The sequence below is a fragment of the Cydia pomonella genome, unplaced genomic scaffold, assembly GCF_033807575.1.
Source record: "Cydia pomonella isolate Wapato2018A unplaced genomic scaffold, ilCydPomo1 PGA_scaffold_33, whole genome shotgun sequence".
In the NCBI taxonomy this organism is placed as follows: Eukaryota; Metazoa; Arthropoda; class Insecta; order Lepidoptera; family Tortricidae; genus Cydia; species Cydia pomonella.
The window spans coordinates 33,256-58,793 of NW_026907868.1; the positions used below are offsets into that span (position 1 = coordinate 33,256).

Consider the following 25,538-nt stretch of genomic DNA (forward strand, 5'->3'; position numbering starts at 1 on the left):
CGCATGGTAACATATAAAAAATTTGGAGTCTGACGTGTAAGTGAAATGAAATATCTTAAAACTTATTAAGATATTTCATTCCACTTACACGCCATACTCCAAATGTTTTAAAGATTGTCGTTTTGGAGCTTGAATCGCCTCGTGCGTCATGTGCGGAAAACGCACGTCACTTTTGTAAGGTTTCACCATTTTTTTCCCGTTTATCACAAAATACAACAAATATCTAAACGTTTCTAACAATACACATACCAAGTGAATGCTTAAAACATCCCATATATACTAGTTTTTTAATCGGCTGTTTAATTGTTGCGTTGGTTTTATTTTATCCATTTTCGCTGACCAAATATATATTTTTGTAAATCAAAATAGGAATATTTTTCAGATCGATTAAATGAGACACAATAAATACCTCCGTATAGCCTTGTGCCGCTCAATGTACATCACGATGTAAGTACACTCTGTTTCAATGAAATTTCAACTTTCATTGAAACAAACAAAGTAGCATTTCTTTATTCTCGAAAAAAATCGTATAAATGAAATTTAACCCAATTAAAAAATGCAATTAATTCAAACTTCCTCAGCTATAATTTTGTATGGTGGGCGGCACGAGAATAGGGTTGTAAAGAGTAGTGAAGAACGACTATATCGAAAAAGACCTAGTCTCAGAAAATGCAAAAACTAAAGCACTGTGAAAATACAGATTAAACCTAGGTAATCTAGACATATACAATCAGAGAAATGTTTAAATTGTAATAATCCTGTTATCTCTCATTAGGGACATAGGGCTCGCAGAAGAATTTTAAATTAAACATCAATAATAAAAACATTGTGGCATATATCAAACAGAGGCGGGACGAACATCCATCTTCTCGCTGAACCTCAGACATTCATTAATAACGCCTAATCTGAGAGAAAATTTTCTAAGTGGAAACTTGCATAACATTCTCATGAAAGTTTCTAGGAATTTACGACAATTTTGAGAATTTTCTTCAACACGCACACTGCTATACCCAGCCATCCCTACAGTTAGCAGCGCGTTCGTCGCCGCCGGCTATCGGTTTTTAATCGCACCAGTAAGGGAAATGTCCAGTGACTAATTATACAGCACACGCCGTGATGGATGCGGAACATTAGGGAGCCACTGTACACTCGCGTACACTACCTTGGGTCATACACAGGTTTACGTTCTAGCTTGTATATTCTGTATAAAACGTTGGTGAAATAAATGTTCACAATTTTGGAATAAGCCAAAACTATGTTGTGATAGGTTTTAGGCGGTACAAGTTACAATCAGAATTTAGGGTCCATTATTCTAATCTCACAGGAACAGAAGTGACTTTTTTTTAAGGCTATAATTATAATGTCCACAAAATAATACTTTGGTATCCTGAATTTAAAAAAAATGTCTTACCAAAAAAATATACTACACTAAACTAAACAAGTACTAGCTGTTTAAGCATGTTTGCTAAGGCTGCACTTTAAATTACATTCAAACAACAAATATAATGAGTGTTGACCAAATCTTGAGCAAATTAATGCGATATTTTCACCTAAATAATAAACCACTATGATTAACATAAAATGTATACATATTACCAAATAAAGTAAAATTATCCTCACAGAACCGAACTACTATCGGAAAGGTGGATTAGGTTAGGTTAGAACTGCGACCCTTACAGAAAAGAAATGCTACTTGAAAAGTGGGTTAGGTTAACAGGTTTGAACACTTTAAACTGCGATCCTCACAGAACCGAACTGCTATCAGAAAAGTGAGTTAGGTTAGGTTAGAACTGCGACCCTTACAGAAACGAAATGCTACTAGAAAAGTGGGTTACGTTAGGTTAGAACTGCGAACGTTACAGAAACGAAATGCTACTAGCAAAATGTGACGAATTGGATTAATTAATTCAATAGGATAACGAATTATTAAATATTGGCATGAAATTTTGAATTAAAAAGTGCTAAAAATGTTGGTGGTTATTGACTATTTTTTAACAATGATTACTTTGGAGTAATTTTTTTTTTAATAATAGGATAGCATGATATAAAAAAATGGTTATAATTTGATATTCAAATGGAGTTTAATTTTGGTGATCATTTACCACTTTTGGGTTAGCAATTACCTATTATTACAGTGTTATTTGCTTTAAAAGGATAGCAAGATGTAAACAACATGGTTATTATTTCACATTAAAATGGAGTTTTAATTTTGGTTAGGATTTACTATTTTTGGGCTAACAATAATTAGTTTGGTGTCGTTTGCTTTAATAGGATAGCCAACTGTAAAAAAAATTGGTAATCCTTTCAACATTAAAATGGAGTTTTAATTTTGGTGATGGCTATTTATGCCGGTAAAAATGTTTTTTTTTTTTTATGTTAAATTTTACTATATTTGGTGATCAGTTAAATACCAGCCCTTTTTAATAAGGTTTTTATAAATGCACAACGCGCAGGTAGCGTGGGAATAATCCCATACAGATTTCAATTGATATCAAGTCCGGTTATGATTCTTTAAAAGATTCGAAGACTATTAAGTAGCTTTCGAATAATGCAAGACTGCTAACCGGCACGTCACTTCGGTCACTAATACTGTAGTAGGTTCAATGGTTTTTATACTTTATCTTAATAGAGGTATAAAAATACGTAAGACCTGATCAGTACCCCTAGTGTAAATTTAGTCGATAGCGAAACGTGACGTACGCGTTTGCGTTTAGTCTCATTTTGTATTGGATTTAGACAGAGCGCGCCAAGCGGGACGTTTTGGAAACTCAAAATCCTATACAAAATGAGACTTAACGCAAACGCGTTCGTCACGTTATGATGTCGATCAAATTTACACTAGGGGTACTGATTTAATTTCATCTCACGTAATTAAATACCAAAACTACTAAACGTAAAACACCGAAGATTATCTCCTAATTGATCTCAAGTATTCAAAGCCACAGTAAAATGAAAAGTGCCTTCCCCATTACCATAGCAGACAGATAAACGGTGGTGGTAACGTGGAGAGGAGCTGTCCCAGCGTGTCGTCACGGAATATGCCGTGCTTTGTACTACCATTAAGGCTTTCGAGAATGGCGCGCACTTTTAATATTTAGCAAGCTTTCTTATAACAGGTCAAAATAATATTCAATGAAAATTGCAAAAATCAAATTAGCTTATAAGATCCTCCACACTTTTACTAAACATTGGCAAAATCTCTTTAGATTAAAAAAGCAGCACAAAACGGAGTGGAAAAATGGTTTCGGAGCTACGATGCTACCGACTGACACATAAATACACAATACATGTTAAATATAACGCTTCTCTTTTAGGCGACGGGATTCAGAAAAGGAATACGAACAGGCAGAAAGAGAGTTGGAATAAAGAAGCGCCTGGCGTTCATTTGTTCGCTGGTGAACGGCATACGGAAGATTGCCGGTCACTTCTGTATAAGATAACTTCAGAATCTGGATAAGTGACGTACGATTAAGGGAGAAGAGAGGTCTATGCTCAGCATTGGTCGATAAAGTGCTAATATGATGATGATGATGATAAAAAAAGACATAGGTTCCTTTCGTGCTTCATTTAGTTACCTGCACATGAGTACTGAGACAATACCTTTTCTTATAAATTATTCATTCTGAAAAGCTCAGAAGCTTGTGTCTATGGCATTACCAACTAGCGGGTCAACATTTGGATCCTCAGGGGTTTCTTGTTATTGTACTACAATCCCCGCATTCGCGGCCGGACTAGTGCTTAGGCAATTTGTTTACTAGCTGCCTGACTCGTTAATCAAAGCTTTCCAGTTGTTATTCCCATCTGCCTATTCCGAGAATTAATCAAATGATTAAACCATAATCAGTAACTTGTTAGAAAGGTGGATTCTTGCAATTTATTGACTTGCCTAGTTGACTATATTTGTTCTAAGATTGCGTTCTTTTGAGTAATAGGTGTTAAGGGTTTTGTTAATATTTGGATTAGTTTAGAGTAGATAGGTGTATTGAGATAGATAGTTTTGAGTCTAAGTATTTTGTTAAATAGTAAATAGGCGGAAAAGCTTCTATTTTTTCCTAAACTTCCAAAGTTTCAGACAGTAGCAATATTTATGCACATGTGGATAAGGGTGGATCACCTTTTTTTGTTGTTACTCTGTCCCGTCAGCCAGGTGATAGTTTGTTAGAAGAAAAAGAAATGTTCTACTTTCTACTAATATGCTAGATGACCCATTATGACTAGGGCAGTAGGGCCCATTATAACTGCTATAAAAATGTATGTTTGGTAGTTTTAAAAGCCATACAATAAGGGTTTTAAGAGTGATCCAGGCTACATAAATAAATCATGGCAACGATTTATTGTCATTGTAGTTATTCTTACAAAAAAAATCTTACATTAAAACGGTATCATATGGAGGTTGACAGTCATCTTTAGGTATTTACTTTGCTTTGACATAACTTAAAATGGGACACGCATGTCACCAAAATTACCAAGAGACCAAATTCTATGCTGTATATGATCCGAAAAGCATTCCATGCAATTACTAAGGATCCATTTATTAGAATAGTCATACCTGCGTCCTTTACTTGAGTATGCTTTCCAGATATGGTCCCCCTACTTTAAAAAAGGACATCACTTTGCTAGAAAAAGTACAGCGAAGAGCAACTAAAATGGTTGCTTCATTGAAAGACAAGCCATACGAAGAACGGCTCCAGGAATTAGGTCTTACAACATTGGAGGACAGAAGGAAGCGAGGCGATCTTATTGAGACATAAAATCTTGTCTGGACACTACTATGTTAATCAAAGCTTTCCAGTTGTTATTCCCATCTGCCTATTCCGAGAATTAATCAAGTATTAAACTCTTTAAAAATAGACTAGATACACATTTTAGAATGTTAAAAAGTGCTAAATAAACACAAGTGCTGTGATATACACGCATCAGCTCCAAGAGCTGCTTGTGTATCAAATAAAATAATAAATTATAAGTGGATAAAAAACAATAATTAACTTAAACATTACTCAAACTAAACGTATACCAATTTTACTATACAATTCTAATATGTTTAAACATATCAAGGCAGAATGTAAGGTTGAGAGAATACTAAAAACTAATCAAACCTCCATGTACTAGCAACCCTAGGAAAAACTTCTTACCAAATCGTGTAGTAAATGTGTGGAACTCTCTACCAGAAAATGTTGTTAGTGCACCGTCGGTGAACTCTTTAAAAATAGACTAGATACACATTTTAGAATGTTAAAAAGTGCTAAATAAACACAAGTGCTGTGATATACACGCATCAGCTCCAAGAGCTGCTAGTGTATCAAATAAAATAATAAATTATAAGTGGATAAAAAACAATAATTAACTTAAACATTACTCAAACTAAACGTATACCAATTTTACTATACAATTCTAATATGTTTAATTTTGTTATGCTATTACTCAGATATTAAAAGAAATAAATATCAGGAGACAACTTACACAGATCAACCTCGCCCCTAACTAAGCAAAGCTTGTACTATGGGTACTAGGCGACAGTATATACATATTTATAGATAAATAACACAAACACCTTACCGGGATTGAAGCACAGGACCATGATGGGCTTCAGATGATCAGTAACAGGTTGTTTGTAGATATTAACATGTATAGTAGGGTTCAAAAGTGCTTGGACAAGTTATGAATGAAATCATTCCTAAATTGTCCCTACAAATTTGAACCTGATGGTACAACATAGATCTCATTACTATCAATACATATTAATTATATTTGTACACTAGAAATAAAATAATCGAAAAATTCAGTCGTGATTTGAAGGTCAAAATGTCTTTACTCTTCGACGAGTCTTTGAAATCAATTGATTATATTTTTAAATTTGTTGGGATATATTTGGACCGTACAATTCTTAATACCGCCGAGCATATAATAAAATTTCGATCTTTGTATATAATAAACTTCCTTTGGCTGATCACGGATGTAACTGGAGAAATATTATGGATCATACAGGGCGCTCGACATGGCAAAAGTCTAATCGAATTGACTTATATAGCGCCCTGTACAACATTCTGCATACTTGCAAACATAAAAGCCCTCTCCCTGCTTCTTAATGACGATAAAGTGAAGCAACTATTCAAGCAACTTCGAGACATGGAGAATAATATTAATATTGGCGATGAAATAGTTAAGAAGAAAATCGTTGCTGAAGAAAAAAAGTTTTTAAGGGCTGTTATAAAGGCTTTGAGTGTAGTCAACGCTCTTACACTGATATTGTTTAGTGTGAGCCCGGTATTGTTCATGGGATTAGAATATAAGAAGTCGGGACAGATTGAACTGGTACTACCGTTCCTGATTGTTTATCCGTTCAATCCTTATGACATCAAATACTGGCCGTTTGTATACATGCATCAAATTTGGTCGGGTATGTCTACTTTTTTATCTTTTAAAGTTTTAAACTTAAATATTTTTTTGCAAAAAATGATATTACTTGTTAGATGGTTAGACTCGTTAGAGAGCTGGATAAAGATAAAGAGATAGTTTATTTTTAAGTAGGCATATTAATATTACCACATAATGCGCATCAATCCCAGAATCAGAGCACACACCTTCATTTTGGCGTTCTAAATGTTTCCTTAAGAGGAAAGGGGACGGCCGTTTCTCCATACAAACGTAGTCTTCATTTTCCTCTCTGGATATTGACATTATGGAAAATATTTTTACATAATTTGATATATATTAACCATAAATATGCCCCTACGTTTGACTTTTTTTAAATTAGGAGCGAAAAAGCGATTTCATTCATACAAATTTTGAACTTCTCCTAATTCTTATAATTAAAAATTCGAAAAAAATCAAACGTAGGGCTATAGCTGTAGTTGATATACAACAAAAAGTGTCAACATATTTTCAATAACGTTAGTATCCAGAGAGGAAAATGAGGACTACATTGGTATGAAAAGGCGATTTCACACGGGTCAGAAAATCTCGTATATGGGTCGGAATTTATTCAAGGTCAAAGTTCACAGAAATCGGTTAAGCATATGAATAAATGTATGGGATGTAAGTAGTCACAAATTCTCTATATTTTTTACTCAAATATAAACATAATTGGAGCCACAAAAACCTTGATAAATGGTAAAAGGGGGAAAATTATTTTCATTGTCATGTTTCTGACCACACTGTCACGCTTGTATTGGTGGCTTCTAACAAATATGTAAATATAAAAAAAGAGTCTAGTGCTATTGCATAGCTGTAGAATTTGATCCGAGAAAAATTAAAACTAAAAATTATCCCATACAAAAAAACTACACTCCGTCTCATTTTTAGGGAGAAAAAACACTACCACGAAAAGAATTTAGACCCAAAAACCGATTTTTTTGATATGAACTGTTCTGAGGATGGAGCCAAAAGGAAAATTAGGAGAATAGCGGAACTTTCCAGGAGATACTAAATCTACTATAAAACTCTTCCACTGTTAAAGCTAACCAGTTGTTACCTTTGTAGCTGACCTGCAAATAAAAGGGTCGTATAATTCTAATTGGCACCTGAGCGCGGGCTAGTCCAACGCTCAAAAAACCAGTGAACGGTGCGCTCTCCAATAACGCGCCTTTGTTCCGCATATCGAGGACACATTTTAGACTGGTTCGGTATCGTTCGACTCGCCGGCACTCAGTGACCGTATAGGGACCACACAAGAAATCAGAAATTATTTTTCCATTTGTTCATTTTGAATCTTATTTCAATTACCATAGGAATTCTAATTAAATAACCGGGTAAAGTTACCCGGCCCTTTTTTTGCAGGTAAGTGGCACGCGCGGCTTTAGTTAACAATAGACAAAGGATAAGCCGTTGGGGGCCAGCTACAAAGCTAAGAACTATACCATCTGTGAATCTAATACACTTTATCTACAGTACTGTGTCTATGAAAGTTACAGTGTATTTGATTTACAGGGTACAATATTTTGTGTCATATTATTATTTATTTACTCACTTATTTAATCTAATTTTCCAGCAAACTTAGTGGTTACCCAATTCGCTGGAACCGACTGCCTCTTCTATACATGCTGCACTAGCATCTGCACGCAGTTTCGCTTGCTGCACCATGATATCGAAACTATCATCCCTGAACGTAATTTTGGCGAAAATGAGTTTTTGGAAAAGTTTAAGAAGTTAGCTACTCGTCATGAAGGCATCATGCAGTTTGTATTCTCATAATATCTTTAAATAGTCTTGCTATCTGAAAATCTTCACTTCTATGTCTTTATTTTTCTCTAATTGGGCTGATTTTTATTTTGTTGTCGAATATTCTTTTTTCCTTAGATTTGGATAATATTGAGCTGGTTTGAAGAGCTCTAAGAGAATAAATAAGATATCAAAACTTGCTCAGAAAAAAAGTAATTTTCCGTTGAGTTATGAAAATACCGTACGTTTTCACCCCATCTCTTCCACCCCTTCCCAGAAAATAAGCCTTTAAATGACTTAGTCGTTTATCAAATAGCCCCAACGATTGGCTTTCCCTTTGAATTGCTTACCCATTCATTTGACTTAGCTATAGGAAGGGGTTTCCCTATCAGAGATACCTGCACTGAAATAAAAGGGTATCCCCTTTCTAATTCAAAAATTATAACAACGCGCTAGACACCCAATCCTTCACTTTAAACATAAATAAGCAATATTTGATTTTACTTTTACAAAGAGAAAGTTTTAGATGGCATAAGCATTATAATTTATAACCGATACCCCTTCAAGAGGTTAGCACTTAGGAACGGGTATAATAGGGAACTCTATCTACCTATCCACCAAAATTTTATTAAATTCTGACGAAAACATTGTCAATAACTAAAATGAAAATCGGTCCAATTAGGTTTTGTTTTTCTCAATGGTTTTAGGTCAGTGATTCAATTGGAAAGCATCTATACGAAATCGACATTATTCAATTTCGTGTCAAGTTCATTCCTGATTTGCCTGACGGGATTTAACGTCACGGTATGTGTATCATTTGTTCTGTTTTTCTCTTGATGCTCGATTCTAAAAACGACAAAATAGTTCATTTAAATGATTTAGAATTTAGAACGGGACCATCACGTTTAATTTTAATTTTACGCCATTACATTAAAACTCAAGTAGTAAAGCGTTTTTTTTTTCTAGGCTATAGGCGACATAGGATTCATGTTGTCCTTCCTCTCCTTTTTGCTGACGAGTCTGATGCAGATTTACCTACTCTGTTTCTACGGAGACATGGTTATGACATCGGTAATATTTTTTTAAAAATATTTTCCATATTTCATAATTTATTTTTAAGTAAATACTTCATATTTGAAAAACGCATAAATTAATAGCAATGTTTTTTAACTCATTGAACGTTATATAAAAACCATCACTCACACCAGTCACACCACACGCCAAGATTATGGAGCCAATAAAAAACTTACTAATATAAAACATGAAGGTCCGAGTTACTCACAACCTCACAAAATGTCTAAAATCATCATGACTACTTTTAACAATACCTAATTCTATTATTACCCACCTTGAAAAAGCACCATTTCTGAAAATGACCACTTAGAAATGTATGCATTTTAAATCGATCACTTTCCAAAATGACCGTCTCTTTAAATGATAACTTTTAGAAATGCCCAGTTCTTGAATGAACCACTTGTGGCGAAAGCCATTTCTTCGATGAACTACTTCTGTAAATGGTTGGGCTAACAAGTAGAATTAAAGACATTAGCTGTTATATTTTAATAAACACATACACAACATAACATACACACATAACATACTAAAGTAAAGGCGATATTCGAGAGATAGCGTACTACCTACATAGATTTATAACGCAAGCATAGATTCCAAGTCCGTACATCCCTAGTGAAGCCACTTCAACTGCGACTCGCAGTACTCAAGGTCGAGTCAGTTTGTGTACACCTCCCGGTTGTAAAATAAAAATACAGGAAAGATGGCTATTTGTGCGGTGAATGGGTGTGATATCTCATCACTAAATAAAATCAAATCGCCTAATATTACATTTCACGCGTAAGTATCAAATTTCATATGATATTTTTACGTAATCGTAAATACAAAAAAAAACAGGGTTTTGTTTTTTGAGAACCATACAAACTGTTTATACACCTACAGTATAGCTCCCATGCCCCAAACGTCCCACATCCCACCGTTTTTGCTCATGGCACCTCATTAAGTAGAGCTATGCTTTGAGCATCTTCAACTTCTTCAACTTCAACATTTATTCAGCAAATAGACCATAAGGGCACTTTTACACGTCAACATGGAATTTACATACAAGCAAAAATAAGCACATCAACAATTATAAAATACAATTCATTGAAAATATTAATGCAAACTAAAGTATTATTGTTTAAAGAAAAAGTAAGTAAAATGTTACTGTTACTTAGAGATAAAAAACTAAAATAATAATAATAAAAATGCAGGGCAGCTTGTGGCGAGTAACTAAGCTGTTGGGGAGTAACAATCCCACGGACCCGAGTGCTCCAGAGAGTCGGTCAGGGTCTCCGTCTCCGGCGTGTCATATAAAAAGCGGCCCTTACCGAGATTTGAACCCGGGACCATCGGCTTTATAGGAAGGGTCACTACCCACTAGGTCAGACCGGTCGTCATTAAATAAACTAATTTTATGCTTGTAACTAATTAAATGATAAACTAAACGTCAACCGAAATATTCTGTATATAGGTAAAGTACGTTTTTCATACAAATATAATAATATTGAATGTTGTTTTATCCGACAGAGCATGGAAGTGAGCAACGCCATGTACAATTCGAAATGGTATACAGTGAGCGCGAGAGCAGCAAAGCATCTGTATGTTGGACAAATGAGGTAGGTACTTATCCTTATCCAAATATATACTAAAGCAATTAGTATTCGTTTCCTATACAGAAGAAATTAATTTATTGCTGGGCTTTTCGGAAATTTTATGTTTTTGGTGGTATACACGTATTAATACATTTAATAATAAATAATGATTTGGATTATTTTCAGGGCACAGAAACCCTCCAAGTTGACGGCGTTCGGTTACGCCGACGTCAACTTGAACGCGTTCAGAAAAGTAAGCTATTTCTGATATTACAACATTAGGTACAATTGCTTTTTATTTATGATGCGAAACGAACGCAGCTTCTTCAATGCCATGAAAAAAAAATCCCCACTTGTTACCAATTTTAGCTAGGCAATCTATCCATAGGCAAAAGCAAAATCTTTAATGAAACTGTATCAATTTTTAAAGTGCATGATCTCTAATTAAACTATGTAGACTGAAATCGAACACCTGTCTTTTTTTGCAGATATTGAGCACGGCTTGTTCATACTTCGCTCTTCTGCAAACTATGGAGAGCCCGACGCAAGCGTAGTTCGTCACTCCAGTTGTAGTTCTAGAGCACAGATTTTCATTTGACTCGTTTAGATTAGACCCACGCGGCCCACGTTTATGGCCTCTCCAAACGTCACTTATAATCGAACGTGTGCAATACATTGTGGCATTTGACTAATCGATTAAATTCGTTTCTCTTACTTTGCCAGCAATTATGTAAAATCTCATGCCATTTGCTGCAACGTCTGCATATAGTCCTTAGTGTACACGACAAAAAAGTGCGGAAAATTATGATGATGGAATTTTCTTTTGCATAGTTCGAAAACCTTTTGAAACACAGAATAATTTTGGAAGTGTAACCAATCGAATGTTCGATGCAAAATTTCGATTTTCTTCCTAAAGATATAAAGAGAAAATTATATACAATGACGAACGACCGCAGCCACTACAAAACAAACTTTATAATTTATCAATAATTCACGCTGTAACAAAACACGTTGTAGATAGTTAATACAATTTTAATTAATAGTCAGGTATGTTTGTTTTACAATGTTAAGTACTAAATTATATACCTATTGTAGAAAAAATTACAAGGCTATCAAAATATTAAAACTATTAAATACTTAGGAAGGTATAATTCAACTAGGCAACCTATTTGCAATGTGTCAATGTGAATACTAATTATCTATAACTTATTTCTTATCACAAATAAGTAACAAATGAGGGTAGATATTCCTTATATCGTATCTCCTACTCATTTATTTATTTATTAGCAGACTGACCCTTTAATCAAATCTTTCCAGTTGTTATTCCCATCTGCCTATTCCGAAGTGAATCAAATCGTAATCAGTAACTTGTTAGAAAGGCGGAATCTAGCAGTTTATTCACTTGCCTTGCATAGGTGTTAAGAATTTTGACAATATTTGGATTGTTTTATATTGAGATACTTATATAGAGACTTTCTTTCGCGTAATTATCGTAAGTCATAATGTAATGATAGTCATATTATCATTAGTCATAACTCTGTAACCGTTAACTTTTCAGGAATTTTCTTAGGTTATCCTATATATAGGTTATGTTAGGTTTGTTTTATGGCAATCCTGAAAAGTTACGCGTTTCTGAGAAAAACCAAATTATGGCTAACGAAAATGCGGACAAGCAATACATTATGACTTAAAACTTTATGGGAAACAATAGAGACCCAGTTTTGAGTCTAAGGACAACACAAGAGCTTATAATTACTATAAAAATGTTTGTTTGGTCATTTTAAATGCCAAAAAATAAGACTTTTGAAAGTGTTTCAGGCTACCGTAATGGCAACGGTTTATTATCATAGTCTGTATTCTTATAAATAAAACTTAGATTAAGACGACACTTAAACATTTACTCAAACTAAACGAAGACCAATTTTATTATACAATTTTAATATCTTTTGTCATGTGTATAATTATGCTATGACTCAATAATAGGTTGTTTGTAGATATTAACATATTTAATTAACATGTAAAACATGGATCTCATTACTATCAATACATATTAATTATATTTGTATACCACAAATAAAATAATCCAAAACTTCAGTCGTGATTTGAGGTTCCAAATGTCTTTACTCTTCGATGAGTCTTTGAAATCAATTGAATTTCTTTTTAAATATGTGGGGATATATTTGGATCGTACAATTCTGAATACCGCCGAACATATAATAAAATTCCGATCATTATATGTAATAAACTTCCTTTGGCTGAACACGGATGTTATCGCCGAAATATTATGGATCATACAGGGCGCTCTACATGGAAAAAGTCTAATCGAATTGACTTATATAGTGCCCTGTACAACTTTATGCATGCTTGCAAACATTAAAACCCTCTCCCTGGTTTTTAATGATGTTAAAGTAAAGCAATTATTCGAACAACTTCGGAACATGGAGAATAATATTAATATTGACGATGAAGTAGTTAAGAAGAAAATCGTTGTTGATGGGAAAAAGTTTTTAAGGGCTGTTATAAAGGCTTTGAGAGTAATCAACACTCTTACACTGATATTGTTTAGTGTGAGCCCGTTATTGTTCATGGGATTAGAATATAAGAAGTCGGGACAGATTGAGCTGGTGCTACCGTTCCTGATTGTTTATCCGTTCAATCCTTATGACATCAAATACTGGCCTTTTGTATACGTGCATCAAGTTTGGGGGAGTATGTCTACTTTTTTATCTTTTAAAGTGTTTTAACTTAAATATTTTTTTTGCAAAAAACGATATTACTTGTTAGATGGTTAGACTCGTTAGAGAGCTGGATAAAGATAAAGAGATAGTTTATTTTTTAAGTAGGCATATTACCACATAATGCGCTGTTGAACATCAAATAAAGCTACACAGGCTCTAAACCCTTCACCTCTGCCCGAGATGATTTAAGTCCCTCCTGAATTAGTGTAGGGTATCCCAATATGTAACCGGCAAGAATCTCGGCTACAGACATCTTTTCAAAACATTACATCTTACAATTAACATGTATTCATTAAAATTATTACGTAATTTACCCGAACTGTGTCAACAACACATATACTCATTAATCTCCTAGATAATATACAATGATTTCATTGCTACTCGATCTTGTTATAGTTTCTGGTTAGTCTTTGACTCTAAGCCTTCAATACCAGACTTTTTAATTCTTAACAGCTAGAACGGGTAATTCTAAAGCATCGGCAGGTAACTTGTTATAAAAATAAATGCATTGCCAAACGAATGACTTTGGTACTTTACGGACACGAAACTTTCTGATAGCAAGCTCATTTTTAGGGTTCCGTAGTCAACTAGGAACCCTTATAGTTTCGCCATGTCCGTCTGTCTGTCTGTCTGTCCGAGGCTTTGCTCCGTGGTCGTTAGTGCTAGAAAGCTAAAATTTGGCATGGATATATAAATTAATACAGCCGACAAAGTCGTACAATAAAATATAAAAAAAAATTTTTTTTAGGGTACCTCCCCTACACGTAAAGTGGGGGTAATTTTTTTTTCTTCAACCCTGCATTGTGGGATATCGTCGGAAAGGTCTTTCAAAACTTATAGGGGTCTTCAATAAACATTTTTTGATAAAGTGAATATATTCGGAGATAATCGCTCTGAAAGAAAAAAAATGTGTCCCCCCTCTAACTTTTGAACCAGATGTCAAAAAAATATGAAAAAAATCGTGGAAGTAGAGCTTAAGAAAGACATTAAATGAAAACTATAGCGGACATGATCAGTTTAGCTATTTTTGAGTTATCGCAAAAAAAATCCCCTTTATAGTAAACAGACGTACATCCACCCACAGTTCATCCCTTGGTTAACAATCTACTATACTTTAAGCTCCAGTTTAGCTTATTGTGACGGAAGAATAACTACGGAACCCTACAATGAGCATGGCCCGACATGCTCTTGGCCGGTTTTATTATTTCAGATTATTATAATGTAATGTTTACCCAGGTATTGGCTGTTGTATTTATAAATGTTGTTATGTATTTTTCATGTCACTATATGATGTTACTATAAATGTTGTATTGACTTGTAAAAGAGCCCTTGAGGCCTACTTGCAGAATTTATAGCTTTATAGCTTTAATGAGTTTTTAGAGTACAAAACAAGTACCTAAAAACTTAGATTTAATATTAATTTTATTTTTTTATTATTATGTAAAATGTTACAAATCATGTTTTGTAAATAATTAATTTTAAATAATATTGTGACATATAATATGAATTATTATGAATAAATATATGAATATGAATATGAATAAATTTTTGAATTTTGAATTTTTGAATTTTGAATCTGGTATTATAGTTATGGACATTTCATTTCTTTGTGCATGAGTCTAATCACAATACATACTTGGGAAGCTACAGTTAAAATATTAATTTCTTTTACAAAATCTCTTAATACTCACGTGCCCTTAAGCTTTATAATGAAAGGCTCTCTTTTGTAACATAAATATAGTCTGTATGTCCGCTGCTTTGCCTCAAACCAGAATACCATAAGACATTACATTGAATATACATATAGAGTCATGGGACCCAATACATGGAATGTTTTGGGCCCCATACATTCCACGACTCTTCTCTTTCCGAACAAACTCTAATAAACTAGACGAGCTGTCTTAATATTAGTCAATTGTCTAATTATCCTAACGGCGTAAGCGGCCGAACTTAATTTATGTGCTAAAACTGATATGTGGATTGAGGACTTCATTGTATATTTTTGTCCAATGTTAAACCAAGGAACATTGTTTTATCTACCACCTCTAAGTATTCATCATTCAAAAGTACCCTAGTATCCACTGGTTTAACATTTGTCAAATAAAATCTAATACATTTTGTTTTCTTACTATTAAGTAGCAGATTGTTAATAGTAAAACAGTTAAGTACATCAACACGTGTGCTATTAATTACACTATACCAGCTAGATTTCCGGTTAACCTTAAAAAGTAATGATGTATCATCGGCAAAAAGAACCATCTCTTAAAGTTTTTAGTAACTACTATACAGAGCAAATCAGTTATTTAAACAAAAAACAGGAATGGACCTAAAATCGAACCTTGTGGTATACTTAGCTTAACTATAGTTTCGCTTGACTGGGTTCCTTTTACAATAACTGTCTATTTTTTATTCCTAAGATATGAGGACATGAAGTTTAGGGCATTTTCTGACAGATCATAGTGTCCTTATTTCAAAATGAGCGTTACATGCTCCACGCAATCAAATGCTTTAAAAAGGTCACAAAATATATCATTTGCATCACAAGAACTTTCCCAAATATTGTAAACATTCTGAATGAGTACTGAAGCAGCAACGTTCGTGGAACGGCCCTTTGTGGACTCGTACACACACCTTATGGCGTTCTAAGAGTTTCCATAAACATAAAAATTCGAGCTACAGAAAGCTTGATATTCGTGAAAAACTGATTTTTATGACAAGAAACTGTTTTGAGGATGGAGCTTTTGGCTGCATAGTGCTTTGGGTAAATAGTGCAACTTTACAGTAACTACTAAATCTATTAATACACCTCTCCCAATGTGTTAGCTGCCAATACTTTGGAGACATAGTTTGTGTCATTAACTATTATTTATTTACTTACTTATTTACTCTTATTTTCCAGCATACTTAGTGCTGACCCAAGTTTCTGGAACCGACTGCCTCTTCTATACATCCTGCACTAGCATTTGCACGCAGTTTCGCTTGCTGCAAAACGACATTGAAACCATTATTCCTGAACGTAATTTTGACGAAATTGTGTTTCGGGAGGAGTTTAAGAAGTTAGCTGTTCGTCATGACGGCATCATGCAGTTTGTATTCTCATATTATATTTAAATATTCTTATTATCTAAAAATCTTAACTTTTATTTCTTTATTTTTCTCTAAATGCTTATAGTAAACACTTCTATAACGGATGTGGCACCAATAATGAGACGTAAACCACAAATCCTTTAAAATAAGTATTGTAATGCGTAGTTCTTTACATTCTACCGAAATTAAAACTATAAAAGTCCTCTATTGTAAATATGTCAGAAGAAAAGTTGAATATGCTTTTTAAATTGGGATAATTATAAATAGGCATCGGACTTTTTATCGCATGGTAAGACTAATACCGAGCTATGGAGTCGACATTAGCAATAAAATTCAACTCATATTCATACTCATACTCATTCATCTATTTAATAAGTGATTTTAATTTTATAATCAAGAACTACAACTTTGACGAGTTATATACTATACTTTAATATAGTCTTTGAATATATAAATATTACAAATAAGAATAATTACTATTTTTTGTATTGATTATATTACGATATTTCATTAACAATAAACAATATGTATATTAAAAGAGGTGAAAATAATATGAATGTAAATTAATCAATACATAAAAAATGTCATCTTTTTTATTAGTAATATTTATGTCCTGAAAGATAAAATTAAAGGATCGTATACAAACAATTAAAATCACTAATTAAATAAGTGAATGAGTATGAGTATGAATACGAGTTGAATTTTATTGCTAATGTCGACTCCATAGCTCGCTATTAGTCTTACCATGCGATAAAAACTCCGATGCCTAATTATAATATTTCCCATCCCCTATTATAATATTTATATTAACAGAATAGAACCTATACAGAAAAAGTTTGTAAAATACATCTTGTTTAAATTGAACACTCTTTATAATTTTTCAAATAATGTCAATATTTGTAATAACATCATGTCGACGTTCCAGTGGGATAACGTCGACAGATTGCAGATATTAGTTATACAGGGTGTTTCCCATAACACGAGCATTAAATTAAAATGTAGATTCCTTAGATCATTAGCAATCATAATTAAAATATCTCAATGTTCCAAAGTACAAGAATTTGAAGAAATTAGCCATTCAAAGTAAATTTAACAGGAAATGTATGCTGACCATCGCGAAATTATCGCTCGTCGGTCGTTGAGTGTCATGGTACCGGGGATGCTACTCCAGACATATTCTTAAACCGATCGAAATTACGTCTTATCCAGATGCACTAGGAACTATTTGATTTGTAAGTGATACAAAATGGCACACTACTTTTGGTTTTTTTATTTTAAATTTATTTTGAAAACTATCAAATCGTCCATTCTTAACTTTTTATGTTCATTTAAAAAAGTTTTATGATAATTTAACCCTTTACCAGGCTGAGAGTTCAAAAATGACAATGGAATGTCAGTCTTACTCATCGAAAATAGAACACATGTTTGAAGTGCTTCATGTGGGAAATATATATCCCTTAGCCTGGTAAAGGGTTAAAACGAAAAGTTCTAACATTGACAGTTAAATTGTCAATTTTCAATCACCGGTAAAAAATAGCTCGAATCAATTATGATTCCCGAGAATTGTGTGACATGATTTTGAAATACGGGGAAGCGAGAGGCAATTCTGCTTCTTCTGATTGTGAAGGCGCTGCAACGTGTTCGGGACAACCTGCCCAATGCCGGCGGTTTGCAGCCGGTACAAGGGCCTGGGGCAGCACTTCACGTTAGATTAGCACTGGAACGGCGCATTCTTCAACACTTCCGAGAACGTCCAACTACTAGCACACGGAAAGCGGGTCTTGTACTGGGTGTCCATAATAGTATTGTGTACAAGGTTTTAAAAAAGAACAAGAAGATGCACTAAGCAGGAGCACATATGCCACAGGAATAAAAATATTTAATCACTTGCCTGAATATATAAAGGCCCAAGATGGGATCAGATTTAAAACCACGCTCAAGAAAAGGCTGTTAGTAAAAAGTTTCTATAATTTAAATGAATATTTTATGTACATAGAAAATTAATTGTTTTGATGTTGTTATTGTTATTGTTTTACGTTTGCATGTATTAGTTTAGTTTATTATTGTACGCCCGAAATGGGCAAGCTGATGGACATTTGTGATGTTTATAAGACTTATGTACAAACACAGCTTTGACAATAAAGAAATCTTATCTTATCTTATCCCGGGCTACAAATTTTTGAAAGTCTATCTTGGAGCGAGATTACTTGGTGCGCCGAGCTTATTGTGAGTGGTTTATGGATCAGTGCCATGGCAATAAATAGACGCGATATAACATTCGCTCAAAATGTTATTTGGACAGATGAATCTACTTTCACTAATAATGGATTATGGAATCAAAAAATTCCCACTATTGGAGTACAGATAATCCCCGTTTAATGCGACAAACAGCTCACCAATACCGATTTTCGGTTAACGTCTGGGCAGCTGTTTATGGAAATATGATCATTGGCGCGGTATTCATTGACGGTACTCTGAATACGGCCCGTTTTTTAGAATTAATAAACGGCACTTTGTTACAATATTACAACAATCTGCTCGAGAACATTAGACACATAACATGGTTTCAACTCGACGGAGCTCCTGCTCATTCCCTTGTGGCAGTCCGTCAAAAGCTGTCGGAAATATTTGGTGACCGGACGTTTCGGCCCTAAGCGATGGCCACCGAAATCGCCTGATTTAACGTGTTTGGATTTCTTTTTATGGGGAGCCATAAAAAATTACGTGTATTCCGCCGAAGTGGACAATGTACAAATGTTAAAAGATCGAATCACACGGGCATTTAACACCTTACGGCAACGATCTAAATGTAGTAGGTACATCTTAATACGTTGCTAAGGTGCGATGCATGTATACGAGCAAATGGTCAACATATTGAGAATATTTTAAATTGAGCGGTTAGTTCAAGGATTCTGGCAAGAGGCTGGAAATTTAGATTATTTAATTTTATAATATTGTTTTCTTCAACTTATTTTATTATACATTACACACGTAACATTTTTTATTTATTTACATTCTTATTAATAATTAACTAAGTAAAATGACGTTATAGGTACTGGATAAAAAACAGTTTTAATTTGTTTATTATTTTGAAACCAATTGCAGTATCTTTCTTAACATCAATTAACACGTCGAAAACAAAAATGACGAATAGAACAACATTTAACGAACAAAGCGGTAGACATTTTACAGGCATCAGTGAAATATCAATAATTTTGAAGAAAACAAAACCGACTTCAATGATTGATCGGTGAAAGAACGATTATTGTTGATTTTGGATTTCATACAATAAAATTAAAAAGACGGCGTCCTACGCCTACTTATGTAGAAAAGGAGGTTATCACTGCACCTGCACCTTGACACATTTCAGATTTGCCCTATGGTTGACTGGTAAGATACACCAAGGTAATTTTACACCATGCATAAAATAAAGCACCAGATAATTATATATATATTTTTTAATTAGGATAGAAATAAAAACTGTGCCTTGAAAACCTAACGGCTTGACAAACATGCGAAGAGAACAAATTGCCAAACGTGAACTATGCATCGTTGAAGAGTTCCGTTCTGTTCATCATCAGCAGTTCCACTTCATCAAATATCACTTCTACAAATGTAAATACTTGATTTGTTGATGAAAATACTAAGATCACTATATATATGCCATCAAAATTTGAGGAGTTCCCTCGATTCCTCATGGACCCCATCTTCAAAACTCGAACTTGACAAAATTTTATCTTGAAAATCTAATTTGCTTAACAAACACAGCGAAGAGGCTAAATCGCCAAACGTGTACTATGAGTCGTTGAAGAGTTCCATTCTGATCACCATCAGCAGTTCCACTTCATCAAATGGCACTTTTTTAAATGTAAATGCTTGATTTGTTAAAGAAAATACAAAAATCACTATAATAATATGTATGCCTTTCACATTTGAAGAGTTCCCTCGATTCCTCATGGATCCCATCATCAGAACTGAGTTTTGACAAAAATGGGACCAATCTGTATATATATATATTATATACATTCAAATAAAAAAAATATATTTTCAAAAGCGGTTGAGAAATGACGGAGTTATGGAGTAACAAATATATAAAAAAAAAACATACAAACGAATTGATAACCTCCTTCTTTTGAAATCTTGAAGTCGGTTAAAAATACTACAAATTTTCTCTTTAATGTCTCAAAATGGGTGCCATTACTAACTTGCTTTTGTTTTTCTCAATGGTTTCAGGTCAGTAATTCAATTGGAAAGCATCTATACGAAATCGACGTTATTCAATTTCGTGACAAGTTCATTCCTGATTTGCCTGACGGGATTTAATGTCACGGTATGTGTCAGGCTAATTCAAACCTACGAGTACATGGACGTGACATTAAAATGACATCTTAATGATGTCATTCAGCTATCGTGCATTTTGCTCGTACTTTCGTACATGTATTGGTGCGAGCGAGACGTATATTATAATTCAGATACTGTCATTCTGATATCAATGTACGTTCGAATATATCAGTCATAATATGTTTAGGTTTCAACTTATTAAAAATCTTCGCTTTTGAACTGCTCGCTCCTTAAAGCCAAATAGTTAATGAAAATTATTTTGTACGGGACAGTTACGTTTAATTTCAATCATAGTGGTATTTACTAGAATAAATAATAGTTATTGTAATAACAAGTTATGAATTGCCCCGTTGCAAGTTGTGTTTGGACCCGGGTATGTCCTTAAACTACGTCCACAAGAGAGGTATGGGCATTGTGAATGTCATCTCGCTTTGTGTGGTAGGGCACAGACCAGCGGATGTCATTCCAGATCTAGAGCAGAGCCCACTGGGGAAGGACCTCGACCTGACAGAAAACCGCAGCCAAATAACACTAGACCCTACTGATAATGTTGTGTTCCTGCCGGTTAGTAAGGTTGCCAGAGCTCAACGAGGGTGCGGAGTGTTAGGGTCAGCAACGCGTATGTAACTCCTCTGGAGTTGCAGGCGTACATAGGCTATGGAGATGTTTACCCTCGGGCGGGTATATAAAAAAGAATTTGAATAATAAATCCAGGTCAAATCCAAAACCTATTACAATCACAATACGCCTTCAGTTTGACGATCGTCGAAACAGGTCGAAGCATGTCGATAATCGACTAAAATAAGGTACTTACATGGGGAGGGGTCCCCACGGGTTCTTAATTATATTAATCACAATATAATAGATCACTCATTATTGTTTCATAGAGAAAACAAATAGTTTACAAGTCGAGTTCATAAATATGTATACATTTTATCCTTATTGCAGTGGATTAAGGTAACGAAATGTATAGGTACATATTCATAAAGATTTTATGCCATTATATTAATAATCAAGTAGTAAAGCTAATGTTTGTTTCTAGGCTCTAGGCGACATAGGGTTCATGTTATCCTTCTTCTCCTTTTTGCTGATGAGTCTGATGCAGATTTACCTACTCTGTTTCTACGGAGACATGATTATGACATCGGTAATTTTTTTTAAATATTTTCCATATTTTATAATGAATTTTTAAGTAGGTACTTAATAAAAAAAAACACATCAAAGATCCGCAAAGTTTTTTTAAACTTGTACGTCATATAAAAAGCGTCACTCACACCACACGCCAATGAGCGCATGCGAGCCCATAAAAAACACAAAGGTCACACACAACCTTATGCCGCCTGTACACACTCGTCGAGAGACCATAAGACAGGCCGAGAACGAGTGTGTACATATTGCTCTCATCTCATCTCGGTCTTACTCGTCTCATCTCACCTTTCTCCGATTGGGTCAAGTTTTTTCACTATTTAGGTGAGAGGCTCTCGACGAGTGTGTATACCCGGAATTACAATACAACACTTACGAGCCTTCTTGGCACTATGGAAAAGACTGCCTACCTACGATGAAAGAATGAACAATACAAGCCTATTTTTTCTAGAAATCTAAATACATTTTACCTGATAAACCATATCTAACCCTTAATTATTTTGTACACTACACTATGTTTTTCTTACATATGATACCTAATTGATAATATTGAATGTTGTTTTATCCGACAGAGCATGGAAGTAAGCAACGCCATGTACAATTCCAAATGGTATACAGTGAACGCAAAAGTAGCAAAGCATCTGTACGTGGTTCAAATGAGGTAAACATTACAAATACAACAAAAAAAAAACTGTTGCTATTATGTCAAGGCTTAGGACTTTTGGTGGCATACCGTGGTTCTAAAATACATGGAGTCGCACAATGCCGGATTTAGAGGTCTGGAGGCCTCGGGCAATAAAGGAGTAGAGGCTCCCTGGCACCAAATTATTTACCAAAAAAAAGGTAAATTTTCCGAAGTCGCTATTGTGGGGGGCTGTAGCCCCGGTTGCCCTCCCCTAATTCCGGCCCTGAAGACGCAGATTTTTTTCAAAGTCAAAGTTAAAGTAAATATTAAATGATTAAAGTATGTAAATGCTTGTAAAGAGAATAAACGATTGGGGTATGGTAAGGGGGTCCTTTTTGGAACATAAAATATTTGATGATTTTTTTTCTATTAAAATCGTAAAGAATGTGTTGAAATAAGTGTTGTTAGATACACTTTTTTCTTCGATCAATTATGATGGTAAAAGTGAAAAAAAAAATGTTTCATCAAAAAAATTCTGTCTTTCTGTCAAAACCGACCCCTACCCCATAACCCAACCGTTAATTTAGTTTTCCAGCATTAACTTAATTTTTACATATAAATATTAAATATACATGTAACATTTAGTTTGACTTTGAATTGAAAAAAATTGCGACTCCATGGACGCTCACGGTATGCTACCAAAAGTCTTAATTATGTCCATTTCTTCCCTCCAATAAAACAAGAAAGTTAATGAAGCAAAAACTTTATTTGACTAGTTTTTACTTTAGTTTAGACTAGTTTTTGGCGTATAACAGCAACATTAGGTAGGTACGTGCGTGACCCGTGTTAACATTATTTTGATACTATTAGCGACCCGCCTAAATTATACACCAAAACCTTCCTCAAGAATCACTCTATTGATAAGAGGAAACCGCATGATAATCCGTTCTGTAGTTTTTGAGTTTATCGCGAACACACATACAGACAGACGCAGCGGGAGCTATGTTTTATAAGGTGTAATGATGTTTTAATCTCAGAGGGGTTTTATAGGTCTTGGATGAAAAAAAAGGTTTATTGCAGGGCTTCTTTCGGGAATTTTTATTGTAGGTTGATTATTAATTAAATAAGTAACATTGGTTTGAATATTTACAGGGCACAGAAACCCTCCAAGTTGACGGCATACAGTTACGCCGACGTTAACCTGAAGGCTTTCACAAAGGTAAGCTATTTCTGATATTACAACATTCTCAATTTTCATTACCTATTCATTGTTTTTGGTGTGTTGTTAGGAATTTTAAAACGTGTTTTAATTTTTAATTTGTTCTGTCACAGGCGCACGCGTATAGCAAATCTATTTGATCCTAACATCTATGATCGTTATTAAAATCTATCTTTAAAGTGCATCATCCCCGTTAAAATGTTACCTCGAAATCAAACAGCTTTTTTTTTGTTACAGATATTAAGCACGGCTTGGTCATACTTCGCTCTTCTGAAAACTATGGAGAGCCCTACGCGAGCTTAGTTCGTCACTTCAGTTGTAGTTCTAGAGCACAGATTTTAATTTGACTCGTTTAGATCCACTCGACCCACGTTTATGACCTCTCCAAACGTCACATAATCGAACGTAATTTGCAATACATTGTGGTATTTGGTTGATCCATTGAATTCATTACTCTTAATTTGCTAGCGATTATATGAGATTGCTTTAGATAGCGCGCGAATTATGTTTGAAGCTTTAGCAGAGTGTGAAACTGATTCACCCGTTTTCTGCACCTTGATTTCGTGCCTGCTACCCCGATTGTTTTTGATTTTTAGTCCCGTGGCAAAGAGAGCAGAAACTTGTTAACATCGTTTACACAACGATTTACGTGCAGGATCAGTCAGTGGGTCAAAATTGTTAACGATTTGGGTATACAAATTTAAAGAAATAGGTGCCGTTAAGTATAAAGTAAGAAAAAATATATTTATGACCCATTTATATGGACTAAAGCATGCGGTAAGCTTTCGCATAGTGTGAAGCTTCGCACATTTTTTTGCACCACGAAGCTTTCTGCCTCGATTGTTTTTTATTTTCAGTACCGTGGCAAAGTAGAAACTTTTGCTATCATCGTATACACAATGGTTTACGCGTAGGATCCGTGCACTGTAATAAGAAGGGAGTGGACTTAAGGCGTCAAACGACGTCCAACTTCAAATGCCAAAACATCAGCAATATAGAGAAAATTATAAATTATAAACAATGACGAACGACAGGAGCCGAGGAAAAAACAAATTTAAAATTTATCTTTTATTCACACTAATAAAACACATTGTAGATAATTAATAAAATTTTAATTATTAGTCAAATATGTTTGTTTTACAATTTTAAGTACTTAATTAATTACCTATTGTACAAAATAATTACTAAACAATTAAAATATTAAAACTATTTTTAAATATGTAGTCACCTAACATTTTGAGATGATTTTATGACAAATATAAGGTTGGCATTTTTTCATTGCCGTATTAGAACTGACTAATTTTCGCAACTTGTTCTGTTTAAATATGCAAAAATAACATTTTCACAAATAAGATATTTGTTGTCAAAAACATGCACTGTCATCTTATATTCCTGGTCGTAATTTGTGGTATTTTAACGCATCATAGAGGTTATGATATGCGTGTAGATAAAGACAGTTGTACACCATATTCCTTTGTGATAACAGACACAGTGCGTAGCTCGATTCAAATCAACACTATCTATAATTGTCATAATAACACTATCGTAATGCTCATCAGCGAGAGAACCGCCTTAAACAA

The 25,538-nt window shown here is 34.2% G+C and overlaps 2 protein-coding genes across 3 annotated transcripts; both read left to right on the forward strand.

Moving 5' to 3' along the window:
• Window positions 1–740: 740 nt before the first annotated feature.
• LOC133534009 (putative odorant receptor 92a) lies at window positions 741–11,907 on the forward strand. 2 transcript variants are annotated; one of them, XM_061873099.1, is made up of 8 exons: window positions 741–1,178; window positions 5,760–6,397; window positions 7,988–8,174; window positions 8,865–8,961; window positions 9,124–9,228; window positions 10,738–10,826; window positions 10,989–11,055; window positions 11,291–11,907. In XM_061873099.1, exons 2-8 carry the CDS (start codon window positions 5,803–5,805, stop codon window positions 11,354–11,356), a joined length of 1,206 nt encoding a protein of 401 aa, XP_061729083.1. In that variant the 5' UTR covers window positions 741–1,178; window positions 5,760–5,802; the 3' UTR covers window positions 11,357–11,907. The 2 variants fall into 2 exon arrangements, with proteins under 2 accessions (XP_061729083.1, XP_061729084.1); XM_061873100.1 differs by lacking the exons at window positions 741–1,178; window positions 9,124–9,228 and having other exon boundaries at window positions 5,048–6,397.
• Window positions 11,905–24,647, forward strand: LOC133534010 (putative odorant receptor 92a). The gene is made up of 7 exons (XM_061873101.1): window positions 11,905–13,511; window positions 16,440–16,626; window positions 20,861–20,957; window positions 22,011–22,115; window positions 22,687–22,775; window positions 23,892–23,958; window positions 24,196–24,647. Exons 1-7 carry the CDS (start codon window positions 12,917–12,919, stop codon window positions 24,259–24,261), a joined length of 1,206 nt encoding a protein of 401 aa, XP_061729085.1. The 5' UTR covers window positions 11,905–12,916; the 3' UTR covers window positions 24,262–24,647.
• The last annotated feature ends 891 nt before the right edge of the window (window positions 24,648–25,538 follow it).

What these genes read in the sequence shown, in the direction of transcription:
- LOC133534009 (XM_061873099.1), top strand. Translation starts at nt 5,803, where the DNA reads ATGTCTTTACTCTTCGACGAGTCTTTGAAATCAATTGATTATATTTTT. An exon ending in CGTCATGAAGGCATCATGCA is followed by an intron (nt 8,175 to 8,864) that starts GTTTGTATTCTC and finishes CAATGGTTTTAG; the next exon opens with GTCAGTGATTCAATTGGAAA. An exon ending in ACTTGAACGCGTTCAGAAAA is followed by an intron (nt 11,056 to 11,290) that starts GTAAGCTATTTC and finishes CTTTTTTTGCAG; the next exon opens with ATATTGAGCACGGCTTGTTC.
- LOC133534010 (XM_061873101.1), top strand. Translation starts at nt 12,917, where the DNA reads ATGTCTTTACTCTTCGATGAGTCTTTGAAATCAATTGAATTTCTTTTT. An exon ending in TGACGGGATTTAATGTCACG is followed by an intron (nt 20,958 to 22,010) that starts GTATGTGTCAGG and finishes GTTTGTTTCTAG; the next exon opens with GCTCTAGGCGACATAGGGTT. An exon ending in ACCTGAAGGCTTTCACAAAG is followed by an intron (nt 23,959 to 24,195) that starts GTAAGCTATTTC and finishes TTTTTGTTACAG; the next exon opens with ATATTAAGCACGGCTTGGTC.